Source organism: Salmo salar, chromosome 15 (genome assembly GCF_965601325.2).
Source record: "Salmo salar chromosome 15, fSalSal1, whole genome shotgun sequence".
In the NCBI taxonomy this organism is placed as follows: domain Eukaryota; kingdom Metazoa; phylum Chordata; class Actinopteri; order Salmoniformes; family Salmonidae; genus Salmo; species Salmo salar.
Window position 1 is genome coordinate 96,432,480 of NC_138305.1, and position 14,763 is coordinate 96,447,242.

The following is a 14,763-nucleotide window of genomic DNA, read 5'->3' on the forward strand; positions in this document are numbered from 1 at the left end:
CAGTCAGATTCTCTGTGTTTTGCAGTGTAGCATTCTTACCCACATCACCACAATAGTTAAGAACAGGTAAGACCGGTCTGCTTTTTATCTTCCACCACAGTAGCCAACGCTGCATTGAGGATGTCATCTGTCTTTCGACAGTATGAGCAAGTATACTACTGTTCTTCTCTCTTAAATTATATACTCCAGATATTGAGTATGAAGAAGAATTAAATAGCTTTATGAAATCAAAATCAAGTCAAATTGTATTGGTGACACTGTATTTAGCAGATACTATTGGGGTGTTGCAGAATGCTTGTGTCCCTGGTGCCAACTGTGCAGTCATATCTGTTAGAAGTCTGCTGCATGACCAATAAGAAGTACCAAAATATGACATCCAAAATCAGGCTGAGCAAACAGTCATAAGAGTGTGACAGACACATGACTGAGAGAAGAAGAGATGACGATGAAAAGCTGGGGACAGTAGGATGGTAGGACATTTAAGTTGCACACCACTATTTACTGTTACTGCATTTGACACACTTTTTTTATTTGTTTCCCTAAGGAGGTCTATTGAGAGAGGGACTTTAACCTAGACTTTTGTGCTCACATGCAAGCTGTTAATCATTGTTAATCAAGGGAGCATTAATCATTGTTTGAACACAACTATTTCCGTTTGTGTGTGCGTGTGTGCTTCTCTGGTAGTGCCAGCTGTATGGCATGTACCAGTGTGATGTACCAGTCACTGCTGTTTTAATGCATGACTCGTCAAAGAGCTTTTTGGTTATGAATTGACTCATGACTGGGTAATGATGTTGGTCATGATTTGATTGTGGTTAGTCATCTCCAGTGCAGTAAATTGATAGATGGCATTTCTTTCTGTGTGACTGTTGGTCACAAAACTGAAGATGTGGATCTGACAGCTATAGGGTTTCAACTGTACATTCTGCAGTCATTGCAGTGGAACTAATATGTCATTTTTTTACTGCAAAATCTGACTTCAAAGTCTTCTGTCTCAACAGACAGCAATTTTTGATTATCCATGATATATTCTGATCAATTGGCTTGTTCTTGTGTCAGGAAACTAAATACCACATTAATCGATAATATACCTGACCATTACAACCGATCAAAGATTTTGACCAAATTCATAGTTACTGCGTTTTGCCTTTTGTAGGGCAGTTCATTTACTCTATGCTAGATTAATGGATAACATCAAGCTGTCGACGAGCTGTCCTTTAGGTTTCAAACACGACACACAGCTACACCGCCAGACCAGTTACACATAGGTTGGCAGGAGTGGGACTGTTGTCGGATATATTGGCCAGTCAATTGCAAGTCATCTAAGCTGTGAACAGCAGTAATAATTTGATGGTGTAAGATGAGCCTGGGTTGAGGACAGGCCATGGTAGTTAGATTTAGCTCTATGACAGTGCAACTATATGAGGGCCGAAGAGAAATCAGGAAAGACATGGTTGCCCTGTTTCTAGCACCTAGCCAACAGTATTTTTGTTGTTGTTTCTCACATTATTTACTCAGAATGTTTTTTGCATTATTACCTACAGCCGAAAATAACTTTTGGATATTAGATCTGCGGTCAATAGAAATTCTACCAGAAATTAGACTTCTCTGAATTGGATCCTGTGTTTGAACTCCCCGACGCAGTTCCATTCATCCTGGGGGCTGCACTAAAACCCTGACTCTGGAGAAGAGGAAGAAGGAGCTCAAGTCACACTCGGGAAGCGTGCATACCATCCACTTTTGCCCAGCATATTACTCGCTAACGTTCAGTCCCTTGACTATAATGTACACATTCTCCAGGAGATGATCTCCTACCAGAAAGACATCAGGGACTGTAACATACTCTGTTTTACTGAATCATCTCTCTCCCCAGATATTTTGTCTTGTCCATTCAGCCAGTGGGGTTCTTTGTCCATTGTGCGGACAGGAAGAATGAACTCTCCTGGTGTATGTTTCATGATTACCTACTCATGGTGTGATTGTGGTAACGTACAGGAACTCAACTCCTTTTGTTCTCCCAATCTGGAATACCTCACCATTAAATGCCGACCACATTACTTCCCCAGAAAATGTTCTTCAGTCAGCGTCACTTCCGTGTATATTGCCGGGGTCTGCAGGGGTGTGTACTACACCACATAAGTTAAGTATAACTATAAGAAATCTAAGATGTGTCAAATAAATTATATCCAGCTTAGGGCTCCAGCTATGCATTTCAAATCAAATCAAATCAAACTTTATTTGTCACATGCACTGAATACTTACAAGCCCTTAACCAACAGTGCAGTTCAAGAAGAGTTAAGAAAATATTTACCAAATAAAATAATATATATAATAAAAAGTAACACAATAACGAGGCTATATAAAGGGGGTACCGGTACAGAGTCAGTGTGCGGGGGTACAGGTTAGTTGAGGTAATTTGTACATGTACAGTTGAAGTCGGAAGTTTACATACACTTAGGTTGGAGTCATTAAAACTCGTTTTTCAACCACTCCACACATTTCTTGTTAACAAACTATAATTTTGACAAGTCGGTTAGGACATCTACTGTGTGCATGACACAAGTATTTTTTTCCAACAAGTGTTTACAGACACATTATTTCACTTGTAATTCACTGTATCACAATTCCAGCGGATCAGAAGTTTACATACACTAAGTTGACTGTGCCTTTAAACAGCTCGGAAAATTCCAGATAATGATGTCATGGCTTGAGAAGCTTTTGATAGGCTAATTGACATAATTTGAGTCAATTGGAGGTGTACCTGTGGATGTATTTCAAGGTCTACCTTCAAACTCAATGCCTCTTTGCTTGACATCATGGGAAAATCAAAAGAAATCAGCCAAGACCTCAGAAAACAATTGTAGGCCTCCACAAGTCTGGTTCATCCTTGGGAGCAATTTCCAAACGCCTGAGGGTACCACATTCATCTGTACAAACAATAGTACGCAAGTATAAACACCATGGAACCACGCAGCCGTCTTACCACTCAGGAAGGAGACACGTTCTGTCTCCTAGAGAAGAACGTACTTTGGTGCGAAAACTGCAAATCAATCCCAGAACAACAGCAAAGGACCTTGTGAAGATGCTGGTGAAACAGGTAAAAAGTATCTATATCCACAGTAAAATGAGTCCTATATAACCTGAACGGCCGCTCAGCAAGGAAGAAGCCACTGCTCCAAAACCGCCATAAAATGCCAGACTATGGTTTGCAACTGGACATGGGGACAAAGATCATATTTTGGCCATAATTGACCATTGTTATGTTTGGAGGAAAAAGGGGGAGGCTTGCAAGCCGAAGAACACAATCCCAATCGTGAAGCGCGGGGGTGGCAGCATCATGTTGTGGGGGTGCTTTGCTGCAGGAAGGACTGGTACACTTCAAAATAGATGGCATCATGAGGCAGGAAAATTATGTGGATATATTGAAGCAACATCTCAAGACGTCAGTCAGGAAATTAAAGCTTGGTTACAAATGGGTCTTCCAAATTGACAATGACCCCAAGCATACTTCCAAAGTTATGGCTTAAGGACAATAAAGTCAAGGTATTGGAGTGGCCATCACAAAGCCCTGACCTCAATCCTATAGAAAATTTGGTGTCAGAACTGAAAAAGCGTGTGCGAGCAAAGGAGTCCTACAAACCTGACTCAGTTACACCAGCTCTGTCAGGAGGAATGGGCCAAAATTCACACAATTTATTGTGGGAAGCTTGTGGAAGGCTACCTGAAATGTTTGACCCAAGTTAAACATTTTAAAGGCAATGCTACCTAATATTAATTGAATGCATGTAAACTTCTGACCCACTGGGAATGTGATGAAAGAAATAAAAGCTGAAATAAATCATTCTCTGTACTATTATTCTGACATTTCCCATTCTTAAAATAAAGTGGTGATCCTAACTGACCTAAAACAGGGAATTTTTACTAGGATTAAATGTCAGGAATTGTTTAAATGTATTTGGCTAAGGTGTATGTAAACTTCCGACTTTAACTGTAGATAATAAACAGCGAGTTGCAGCAGTGTACAAAACAAATGGGGAGGGGGGGATGTAATAGTCTGGTGGCCATTTGATGAAGCTGTTAAGGAGCCTTTTGGTCCTAGGCTTGGCGCTCTGGTACCGCTAGCCTTGCGGTAGCAGAGAAAACAGTCTATGACTTGGGTGACTGGAGTCTCTGACAATTTTATGGGCTTTCCTCTGACACTGCCTATTATATATGTCCTGGATGGCAGGAAGCTTGGCCCAAGTGATGTACTGGGCCATACGCACTACCCTCTGTAGCGCCTTAAGGTCAGATGCCGAGCAGTTGCCATACCAGGTGGTGATGCAACCGGTCAGGATGCTCTTGATGGTGCAGCTGTATAACTTTTTGAGGATCTGGGGACCCATGCCAAATCTTTTCAGCCTCGTTAGTGATGTGGACAGCAAGGAACTTGAAACTCTCGACCCGCACCACTACAGCCCCGTTGATGTTAATGGGGGCCTGTTCGGACCCCCTTTTCCTGTAGTCCACGATCAGGTCATTTGTCTTGCTCACATTGAGAGAGAGGTTGTTGTTCTGGTACCACACTGCCAGTTCTCTGACCTCCCTATAGGCTGTCTCATCATTGTCGGTGATCAGGCCTACCTCTGTTGTGTCGTCAGCAAACTTAATGATGGTGTTGGAGTTGTGTTTGGCCACACAGTTGTGGGTGAAAAGGGAGTACAGGAGGGGACTAAGTACACACCCCTGAGGGGCCCCAGATTTGAGAATCAGCATGGCAGACGTGTTGTTGCCTACCCTTACCACCTGGGGGGCGGCCCGTCAGGATGTCCAGGATCCAGCTGCAGAGGGAGGTGTTTAGTCCCAGGGTCCTTAGCTTAGTGATGAGCTTCGTGGGCACTATGGTGTTGAATGCTGAGCTGTTGTCAATGAACAGCATTCTCACATACTGTAAGTGTTCCATTTGTCCAACTGGGAAAGGGCAGTGTGGAGTGCGATTGAGATTGCGTCATCTGTGGATCTGTTGGGGCGGTATGCGAATTGGAGTGGGTCTAGGGTATCCGAAAGGATGCTGTTTATGTGAGCCAAGCCTTTCATAGCATTTCATGGCTACCGACGTGAGTGCTACAAGGCGGTAATCATTTTGGCAGGTTACCTTCGCTTACCTTAGCTTCCTTGGTTTGCTTCCTTTGATTTAAGTGGCTAGATGTCAAGATCAAGCTTCTTGGTTACAGCAGAGACATTCAAACCCCTCCTGCATCAAGGTACCTGTTGCCTAAATAATTTTGTGTGTCACCCCCCCACCCCCCAAAAAAAGTAGCACCCCTTGTGTGCACTTCTGGTAATACCGTATATGGTACAGAAATGGTATGACAGTATAAAAAAATGGGGATGCCGCCCAACCCTAATCTGCACTGGACTTTGTGCAAACTGGAAGCCGCATACCATGAGGCCGCATTTATTTTAACTGGGGACTTTAATAAAGGAAATCTGAGGAAAACGCTAGCGAAATTCTATCAACACATCTCCTGTGCTACTCGGGCATCGAACACCCTGGATCAATGCTACTCCTTGTCCCGGGTAGGCTCTGAGAATAGTATCAACGTACACTATATATACAAAAGTATGCGGACACCCCTTCAAATTAGTGGATTCGGCTATTTCAGTCACACCCTTTGTTGACAGGTGTATAAAATCGAGCACATAGCCATGCATTCGCCATACGTAAACATTGGCAGTGTAAATCCTTGCTGAAGATGTGACATCGTCATAGGATGCCACCTTTCCAACAAATCAGTTTCGTCAAATTTCTGCCCTGCTGGAGCTTCCCATGTCAACTGTAAGTGCTGTTATTGTGAAGTGGAAACGTCTAGGAGCAACAACGCCTCAGCCGCGATGTGGTAGGCCATACAAGCTCACAGAACGGGACCACTGAGTGCTGTAGCGCATAGTTCGTAAAAATTGTCTGTCCTCCGTTGCAGCACTCACTACCAAGTTCCAAACTGCCTCTGGAAGCAACGTCAACACAAGAACTGTTTGTCGATTTCCATGGCCGAGCAGCCACACACAAGCCTAAGATCACCATGTGCAATGTCATGTAAATAAGGTATTTCTGTTATTTATTTGTAATAAATTTGCACATTTTCCAAAAAAACTGTTTTCGCTTTGTCATTATGGGGTATTGTGTGTAGATTGATGAGAAATTGTTTTTAGAATTGTTTTTAGAATTTTAGAATAAGGCTGTAACCTAACAAAATGTGGAAAAAGTCAAGGGGTCTGAATACTTTCCGAATGCACTGCAAATTTTTCTAAAAAACATGTTTCACTTTGTCATTATGGGGTATTGTGAATAGATTTCTGAGGAACACTTTTTTTTAAAACAATTTTATAACAAGGCTGTAAAATTGATTAAATCATTTTTGTAATAAGGCCTTAATGAAACAAAATGCAGAAAAAGTCAAGGGGGCTGAATACTTTCCGATTGCACTGTAAATTCTGGACACTGACTGATCATTCTGATGTTTCTCAATTCTTATTTTTTGGATTTATATTACTGCATTGTTGGAGCTAGAAATACACACATTTTGCTGTACCTGCTACATCTGCAAATATGTGTACGCAACCAATACAATTTGATATGAAAAAGGCTACAGTATAGAGTTAGAGGGAGTTACTGTACAGAGAGGATGAGGATTTTCCACTCATAGGCCTACACACATTAGAGTAGAGCCTGTGATATTACCCTATTCTCTACATCCACAGAATTCACATGGACAATCTCAGTCCATTGAATGAATAGCTCTTGGTTTTATGTTTGATTAACAGTAGCCTATATCTTTTTACAGCTCTCTGTGGTTTTAAAAAGCCCTTTACCCACTCTGACCAATAGGGTTTGTCTATCTGTCTCAGGTGTGTAGCAGATTATGCTGAATGTCATGTCACAACCAGGAAGTTATAGTATGTGTAAATGTTATCTCATTGACATGTCAATGTTTTTCCAGTTTGTGATACTAAGTAATACTAAGTAAGAGCTTTTCAAATCTCTTGACATCACTCTGCCCAGAGCAAATGTGATTTATTTCTAACCAGTTGTTTAAGTAGGGTGTGTGTGTGTGTGTGTGTGTGTGTGTGTGTGTGTGTGTGTGTGTGTGTGTGTGTGTGTGTGTGTGTGTGTAGCCAGAGAGGCTGAGTTTATCACACATCTGATCAGTGTGATGTGGCTAACCACTTTTGTCTCTGTTCCCTCTGGCAGAGACACTGGACCACAGATACAGGAAGTGTTTATTTTAGAGTAGTATCCTCACAATTGAGAGAGAGAACACTTGGCCTGAGGCTGATTGGCACATGTCCTCCATTGTACTGTATATTTGTCCTCAAAGTGAATGTTGTGTTTTGTTCGTACAGTGAAGAGGTCAGGCAAAACATCTAGAGTTTCTAAATAAAATCAATTTGTCACATACACATGGTTAGCAGATGTTACTGCGAGTGTTACGAAATGCTTTTGCTTCTAGTTCCGACAGTGCAGTAATATCTAACAATTCCCCAACAACTACCTAATACACACAAATCAAAAGGGATGAATGAGAATATGTACATGCAAGTATATAGATGAGTGATGGCGAAGGTGCAATAGATGGTATAAAATACAGTATATACATGTGATATGAGTAATGTAAGATATGTAAACATTATTATAGTGGCATTACTTAGAGTGCATTGTATAGAGTGACTAGTGATCCATTTATTAAAGTGGCCAGTGACTGGGTCTCAGTGTAGGCAGCAGCCTCTCTGAGTTAGTGATTACTGTTTAGCAGTCTGATGGCCTTGAGATAGAAGCTGTTTTTCAGTCTCTCAGTCCCAGCTTTGATGCACCTGTACTGACCTCGCCTTCTGGATGATAGCGGGGTGAACAGGCAGTGGCTCGGGTGGTTGTTGTCCTTGATGTCCTTTTTGGCCTTCCTGTGACATCGGGTGGTGTAGGTGTCACGCAGGGCAGGTAGTTTGACCCCAGTGATGTGTTGTGCAAACCGCACCACCCTCTGGAAAGCCTTGCGGTTGAGGGCGGTGCAGTTGCCGTACCAGGCTGTGATACAGCCCGACAGGATGCTCTCAATTGTGCATCTGTAAAGTTTGTCAGGGTTTTGGGTGACAAGCCAAATTTCTTCAGCCTCCTGAGGTTGAAGAGGCGCTGTTGAGCCTTCTTCACCACACTGTCTGTGTGGGTGGACCATTTCAGTTTGTCCGTGATGTGTACGCCGAGGAACTTAACTTTCCACCATCTCCGCTGCTGTCCCTTCAGTGTGGATAGGAGGGTTCTCCCTCTGCTGTTTCCTGAAGTCCACAATCATCTCCTTTGTTTTGTTTACGTTGAGTTCTACTTGTGAGGTTCAATCCTGAGCAAACCTGTTTTAATGTAATAACAACAAAAAGATTGGGTTCGTGTTATAGACAAAGGGATATATTTTACTTTCAAATGTCCACTAACCACTATCTTAGTTGTGTGAAATATATTGTCACTAAGTTCAAACACACATCATGGTACCATTCACAACCTTAGGGAGGTGTCATAAAGACCACACATGTACTGTATACACAGAACACATGGTTGGGGAAGTTGGTGATGACGTGGACTCAGGTGACTTTGAAAACATCTCGTTTCAGTGTTGTATTTTCAGACAGAGGGAATTGTCACCAGTCGGTGTCTGTTAGTTAGACCTCAGGACCACCTCCGTCTATAACCTCAACGGCAATATTGCAGGACTAATCTTTCATTATATTAAGTGCTATAACTGAGCTCAGTTATTTTTTTTCTTCCGATGACAATTTTATTACTATAACAAATATATTTTTTATAATATATTTGTATTCACAGAAAATGAAAGATGACTACAATATATATTGTAGTTTTCTCATGGTGTTGGTATTTGCTTTCTCCACAGTAAACTCCAGAGATTCTGAGCCAAGGCACCGGTGCACCACACCATCCACTACCATGGCCAACCAGGACTTGACCAGCCCGTCCCATGCCTTGTTTGAGCAGTTCGTCCAAGCCCAGACCTGTAAGGAGGTGCAGCGTACATTCTCAGAGCTTTGCCACCACCTACAGGTGGATCCCAGGGACTACCAGAGCTTCTACACCAAGCTCAAGGAGAGGCTCAACTACTGGAAGGCCAAGTCCCTCTGGGTCAAGCTGGACAAGCGGGCCCAACACCAAGACTACCAGCAAGGCGAAGTCTGTGCCAAAAACAAGGCGTGTATTTATTTATTTATTCTCATTTATGAGAAGAGAAATACTCAAGAAGTTCTCTGAAGTAAAATATGTTTGTACAAGGACGGTGGCTATGTAGTGGTTAAGGTTTCTACACCAGTGTTGTGGATCTACGTTGGTAGACTACTGTCTGTTCTTTTAATACTATCACGGTGCATTCATCCCTGTAGACCTTAGTCTCTCCTTCCTCATTTCTTCCTCCTTTTTTATTTCTCTTCTCTCTCTCTCTCTCCCCCCTCTCCTCAGTGCCTGGTGCTGGGTGCAGGGCCGTGTGGGCTCAGGACAGCCATAGAGCTGGCTCTGCTGGGGGCTCATGTGGTGGTACTAGAGAAGAGAGACTCTTTCTCCCGGAATAACGTGCTGCACCTGTGGCCCTACACCATCTATGACCTGCGTGGGCTGGCTGCCAAGAAGTTCTACGGCAAATTTTGCACGGGGGCTCTGGATCACATCAGTATGTCCACCAGTACCATACTAGATCAACCTGATTTCTTGGTGTCATAATGCCAATCATATTTCTTTCTTTATTACGTATGACTAAATCAAACCAGTCTCTTATCAGTTTGCTATGATGCTATTAAGGTTCTTGAACATAGTGTCTGAGTATGTCTGTATTATCGTACATCAGTCAACTGTTTAAATTGAAGAGGATTGTTTTAATTCCCTGTGTGACAATATCATGCATATTTGTACGCGTCTGTATCTTTCAGGCATCCGTCAGCTCCAGCTGATACTGCTGAAAGTGTGTCTTCTCTTGGGGGTGGAGGTTCAAACAGGGGTGGAATTCAAAGGATTTGTGGAGCCCTCAGGAGCCACAGGTACATCTAGAGGAATAAAATACAAAATATTTCCGTGGTAGTAGAAGCTAGTAGTGCAGTTTTAAATATTTGTCCGGAGTGTCCACTGTGAGTGGAAATATACCTTAACTCTCTACTCTTCCTGTCTCTCTCCCTCTGTCGTTGTATGTCTCCATCAGGCTGGATGGCAAAGCTATTTCCTGACAATCACCCTGCTGGGAAGTTCCAGTTTGATGTCTTCATATATGCAGGAGGAGGAAGCTTTGTCCCGTATGGTGAGGAGAGAGGACACACTCACACTGTCCTCCTACCGAGCAGACTGTACACACTTTAGACCAGTATGTTGAATTCAGGCTGCATGTGCTTCTGTCTTTGTCCCCACTCCCCAGGCTTCAAGAGGAAGGAGCTGCGAGGGAAGCTGGCCATCGGCATCACGTGTAACTTCATCAACCGTCACACTGCAGCCGAGGCCCAGGTGGCAGAGATCAGCGGTGTGGCACGTATCTACAACCAGAAGTTCTTCCAGGACCTGCTCGCAGAGACGGGTAGGATTCTATTCTATTCTACGCCCCGGGTTTGGGGCTACGAGTGCCAACACTTCTACTGGTGGTTGCTATGGTGTCAGCGACTGGGGATCAGAATAAAGAATAACATACAGGCTGGGTGGGCATGGTGACAGAGAAGGAGTGACAGTGCTGTCTTTTAATCGCTGTCCCTCTTCCTCTTTTGTAAATCTCCTGTGTAATTTTCTGTGCTCCATTGCTGTTTCACTTGTCCTGTCATTGTCTTGTAACTAGTTTATTTCACTCATTCAGTGCCTCTTTATTCCCCTTCTCTCAATCACTCTCTCTCTCGGTCGCTCTCGCTCTCTCTCTGTGTGTCTCTCTCTGTGTCTCTCTTTTGCTCTCTGTGTGTGTGTCTGCTCTCTCTGTCTCTCTGTCTCTCTCTGTCTCTCTGTGTCTCTCTCTCTCTCTGTGTCGCTCTCTCTCTCTGTGTCGCTCTCTCTCTCTGTGTCTCTCTCTCTCTCTCTGTGTCTCTCTCTCTCTCTGTGTCTCTCTCTCTCTCTCTCTGTGTCTCTCTCTCTCTCTCTGTGTGTCTCTCTCTCTCTGTGTGTCTCTCTCTCTCTGTGTGTCTCTCTCTCTCTCTGTGTGTCTCTCTCTCTCTCTGTGTGTCTCTCTCTCTCTCTGTGTGTCTCTCTCTCTCTCTGTGTCTCTCTCTCTCTCTCTGTGTCTCTCTCTCTCTCTCTGTGTCTCTCTCTCTCTCTCTGTGTCTCTCTCTCTCTCTCTGTGTCTCTCTCTCTCTCTCTCTGTGTCTCTCTCTCTCTCTCTCTGTGTCTCTCTCTCTCTCTCTCTGTGTCTCTCTCTCTCTCTCTCTGTGTCTCTCTCTCTCTCTCTCTGTGTCTCTCTCTCTCTCTCTGTGTCTCTCTCTCTCTCTCTGTGTCTCTCTCTCTCTCTCTGTGTCTCTCTCTCTCTCTCTCTGTGTCTCTCTCTCTGTGTCTCTCTCTCTCTGTCTCTCTCTCTCTCTCTCTGTCTCTCTCTCTCTCTGTGTCTCTCTCTCTCTCTCTCTCTCTCTCTCTCTGTGTCTCTCTCTCTCTGTCTCTCTCTCTCTGTGTCTCTCTCTCTCTCTCTCTCTCTGTGTCTCTCTCTCTCTCTCTCTCTGTGTCTCTCTCTCTCTCTCTCTCTGTGTCTCTCTCTCTCTCTCTGTGTCTCTCTCTCGCTCTGTGTCTCTCTCTCTCTCTGTGTCTCTCTCTCTCTCTGTGTCTCTGTCTTTTTCTCTGTCTTTTTCTCTCTGTCTTTCTGTCTTTCTGTCTTTCTCTTTCTGTCTTTCTCTTTCTGTCTGTCTTTCTCTCTCTGTCTTTCTCTCTCTGTCTTTCTCTCTCTGTCTTTCTCTCTCTCTCTCTGTCTTTCTCTCTCTCTCTCTCTCTGTCTTTCTCTCTCTGTCTTTCTCCCTCCAGGTATTGATCTGGAGAACATAGTCTACTATAAAGACGACACCCACTACTTTGTCATGACTGCTAAGAAGAAGAGCCTGTTAAAGATGGGGGTCATTAAACAGGTGAGGAAAACGCATCCATTAGTACCAGCAGCAGCAGCTCCATACTAGGCCTCTAGAGGTCAGATAGCTAGCAACAATGACAAGAAGCTGCCATGTAGGGAATCATAGGTGGCTCGTATCTTGTTATTGATACTGTGTCTTGTTTTGACTGATGTCTCATCTATACTAATATGGCTAGAATTCGCTAGTTAGCTAACCAACAACTGTAACGATGTATTTGAGAGACAACAAATACTCAATGTGCAAATATATTTTAGATTAAATATAGTTTACAGGTTGTCAACAGTCTAAGCCAGCTCCGTCTGTTTTGCCCCATAGTTGCGCACGTGTCGGTTTTATTACTAAACCACCAACCCATCTATTTCTCTAGTCTATTATCCATCTCTAGCTCCTCTGTCCTTTGCATCCCAATATTGTCCTCCCCAGCCAGGCTGGGGGCCTTTCCTGCTGTAAGGGATTAGATGCTAATAAACACTTGTAATGGAATTGATGTCTGTGCAGCACAGGGTCAGCACTGGGTCTCCCCCAGCCATGCTACTGTATACCTGCTCAGTCCCTCTTCTCACACTACAAGTCTGGAGGGACTAAGCTAGATAATCTTGTTTTGTCTTCAATGATTAGAGCTCACACTGACTTTCCCCAAAATATATATACTTCCTCTGTGTCCTCTTGTTCTGCTCAATAACTGTTTAGTAATAATTTTATATACAGTATTTGTGCATGATTATGGGGGTTGTTTTTTTTGTAGTTCTTGTCACTGTTCCATTTTGTTTAAAAAAAAAACATATTGACATGCCAGTAGAGTAATCTATTTTTTCCAATTGATTCACTGTGTATGCTAATTTCTTTATGTGGAGCATGTAATGCTTGGCTAGAATATGTGGAAGGATTATACCCAATGTTTTCACATAAAGCAGCATCTAGATTCTAGTCAGTGATAGACATCTCTCAGATGTGTGCCACCACCACCCCAGTGCTTGAATTAGGCATGTCTGCTACTGTTGTACAGAGTACCAGCTCCTCCAATTTTCTTCTGCTTGAGTACTGGCACTTCTTATAGAATATTTGCTAGTAACAACCCCAGTACTGTAAAAATGTAAATGAGTACCAGCCCCTAAAATAAGTACTGGGTGGCAGGTAGCCTAGTGGTTAGAGCGTTGGGCCAGTAAACGAAAGGTTTCTAGATCGAATCCCTAAGCTGACAAAGTAAAAATCTGTTGTTCTGCCCCTGAACGAGGCAGTTAACCCACTGTTTCCCGGGCCTTGTGAATGTCGATTTCAAGGCAGCCCTCCGCACCTCTCTGATTCAGAGGGGTTGGGTTAAATGCAGAAGACGCATTTCAGTTGAAGGCATTCACTTGTACAACTGACTAGGTATCCCCCTTTCTCCCTTATTTATTTTACTTCAAGCACTGACCACTCCCAATATGTCCTCTACAGAGATGCATTCATTTACGATTTCTGTTCTATTTGATGATGTGGTGTAAAGTACTTAAGTAAAAATAGTTTAAAGTACTACTTCAGTAGTTTTTTTGGGGGTATCTGTACTTTACTATTAATATTTTTGACAACTTGTACTTTTACTTCATTCCTATAGAAAAGTATGTACTTTTTACTCCATACACTTTCTCTGACACCCAAAAGTACTTGTTACATTTTCAATGCTTAGGAGGAGAGAACATGGTCCAATTCACACACTTATCAAGAGGACATCCCTGGTCATCCCTACTGCCTCTGATCTGGCAGACTCCGTAACACAAATGCTTTGTTTGTAAGAAATGTCTGAGTGTAAATGTAAAGAAAACGCAAACATTGTTCCTACTGGTTTGCCTAATATAAGTAATCAGAAATGATTCATACTTTTACTTTTGATACTTAAGTATATTTAAAATCAAATACTTTTACTTAAGTAGTATTTTACTGGGTGACTTTAACTTTTACTTGAGTCATTTTCTATTAAGGTATCTTTTTACTTTTACTCAAGTATGACAATTGGGTACTTTTTCCACCACTGATGTTGTTCCCTCTGTGACCACCATAGATATAAAACAGTTATATATCTCTACGGTGACCACCTCCAATATGTTCCCTCTGCCTCCAGGACTTTAGTGATGCCGATAAGCTTCTGGCCCAGGTAAATGTGGACCAGGAGGCCTTGTTGCGTTACGCCTACGATGCTGCCCAGTTCTCCACGGGCCACTGCCTGCCCGACATGCAGTTTGCCCAGAACCACGCGGGCCAGCCTGACGTGGCCATGTTCGACTTCACCTGCATGCACCGAGCTGAGAACGCCTCGCTGGTCAGGGAGAGAAAGGGCAAGAAACTACTCATGGGCCTGGTTGGAGACTGCCTGGTAGAGGTGAGAGGTCATGTCAGTGTGTTGGAGGACTTGATTCACTCATGCGTACACATGCTCCGGCACAGACATGGACGTGTGTGTGTGTGCTTACAGTTGAAGTCGGAAGTTTACATACACCTTAGCCAAATACATTTAATCCTAGTAAAAATTCCCTGTTTTAGGTCAGTTAAGATCACCACTTTATTTTAAGAATGGGAAATGTCAGAATAATAGTACAGAGAATGATTTATTTCAGCTTTTATTTCTTTCATCATATTCCCAGTGGGTCAGAAGTTTACATATACTCAATTAGTATTTGGTGGCAT

General features: G+C 43.0%; 1 protein-coding gene across 3 annotated transcripts in view; it reads left to right on the forward strand.

Moving 5' to 3' along the window:
- Window positions 1-14,763, forward strand: part of LOC106572625 (F-actin-monooxygenase mical1) — a 61,207-nt gene that overhangs the window by 1,327 nt on the left and 45,117 nt on the right. For 2 of the 3 annotated variants that reach the window (XM_014146970.3, XM_014146974.3), the window contains exons 3-9: window positions 8,919-9,229; window positions 9,494-9,701; window positions 9,958-10,065; window positions 10,224-10,319; window positions 10,434-10,589; window positions 11,999-12,099; window positions 14,201-14,458. In XM_014146970.3, the coding sequence (XP_014002445.3) occupies window positions 8,972-9,229; window positions 9,494-9,701; window positions 9,958-10,065; window positions 10,224-10,319; window positions 10,434-10,589; window positions 11,999-12,099; window positions 14,201-14,458 (1,185 nt within the window). In that variant the 5' untranslated portion in view covers window positions 8,919-8,971. Of the gene's footprint in view, window positions 1-25; window positions 67-8,918; window positions 9,230-9,493; window positions 9,702-9,957; window positions 10,066-10,223; window positions 10,320-10,433; window positions 10,590-11,998; window positions 12,100-14,200; window positions 14,459-14,763 lie in introns of all 3 variants that reach the window. The other variant, XM_014146971.3, reaches the window with a different exon arrangement.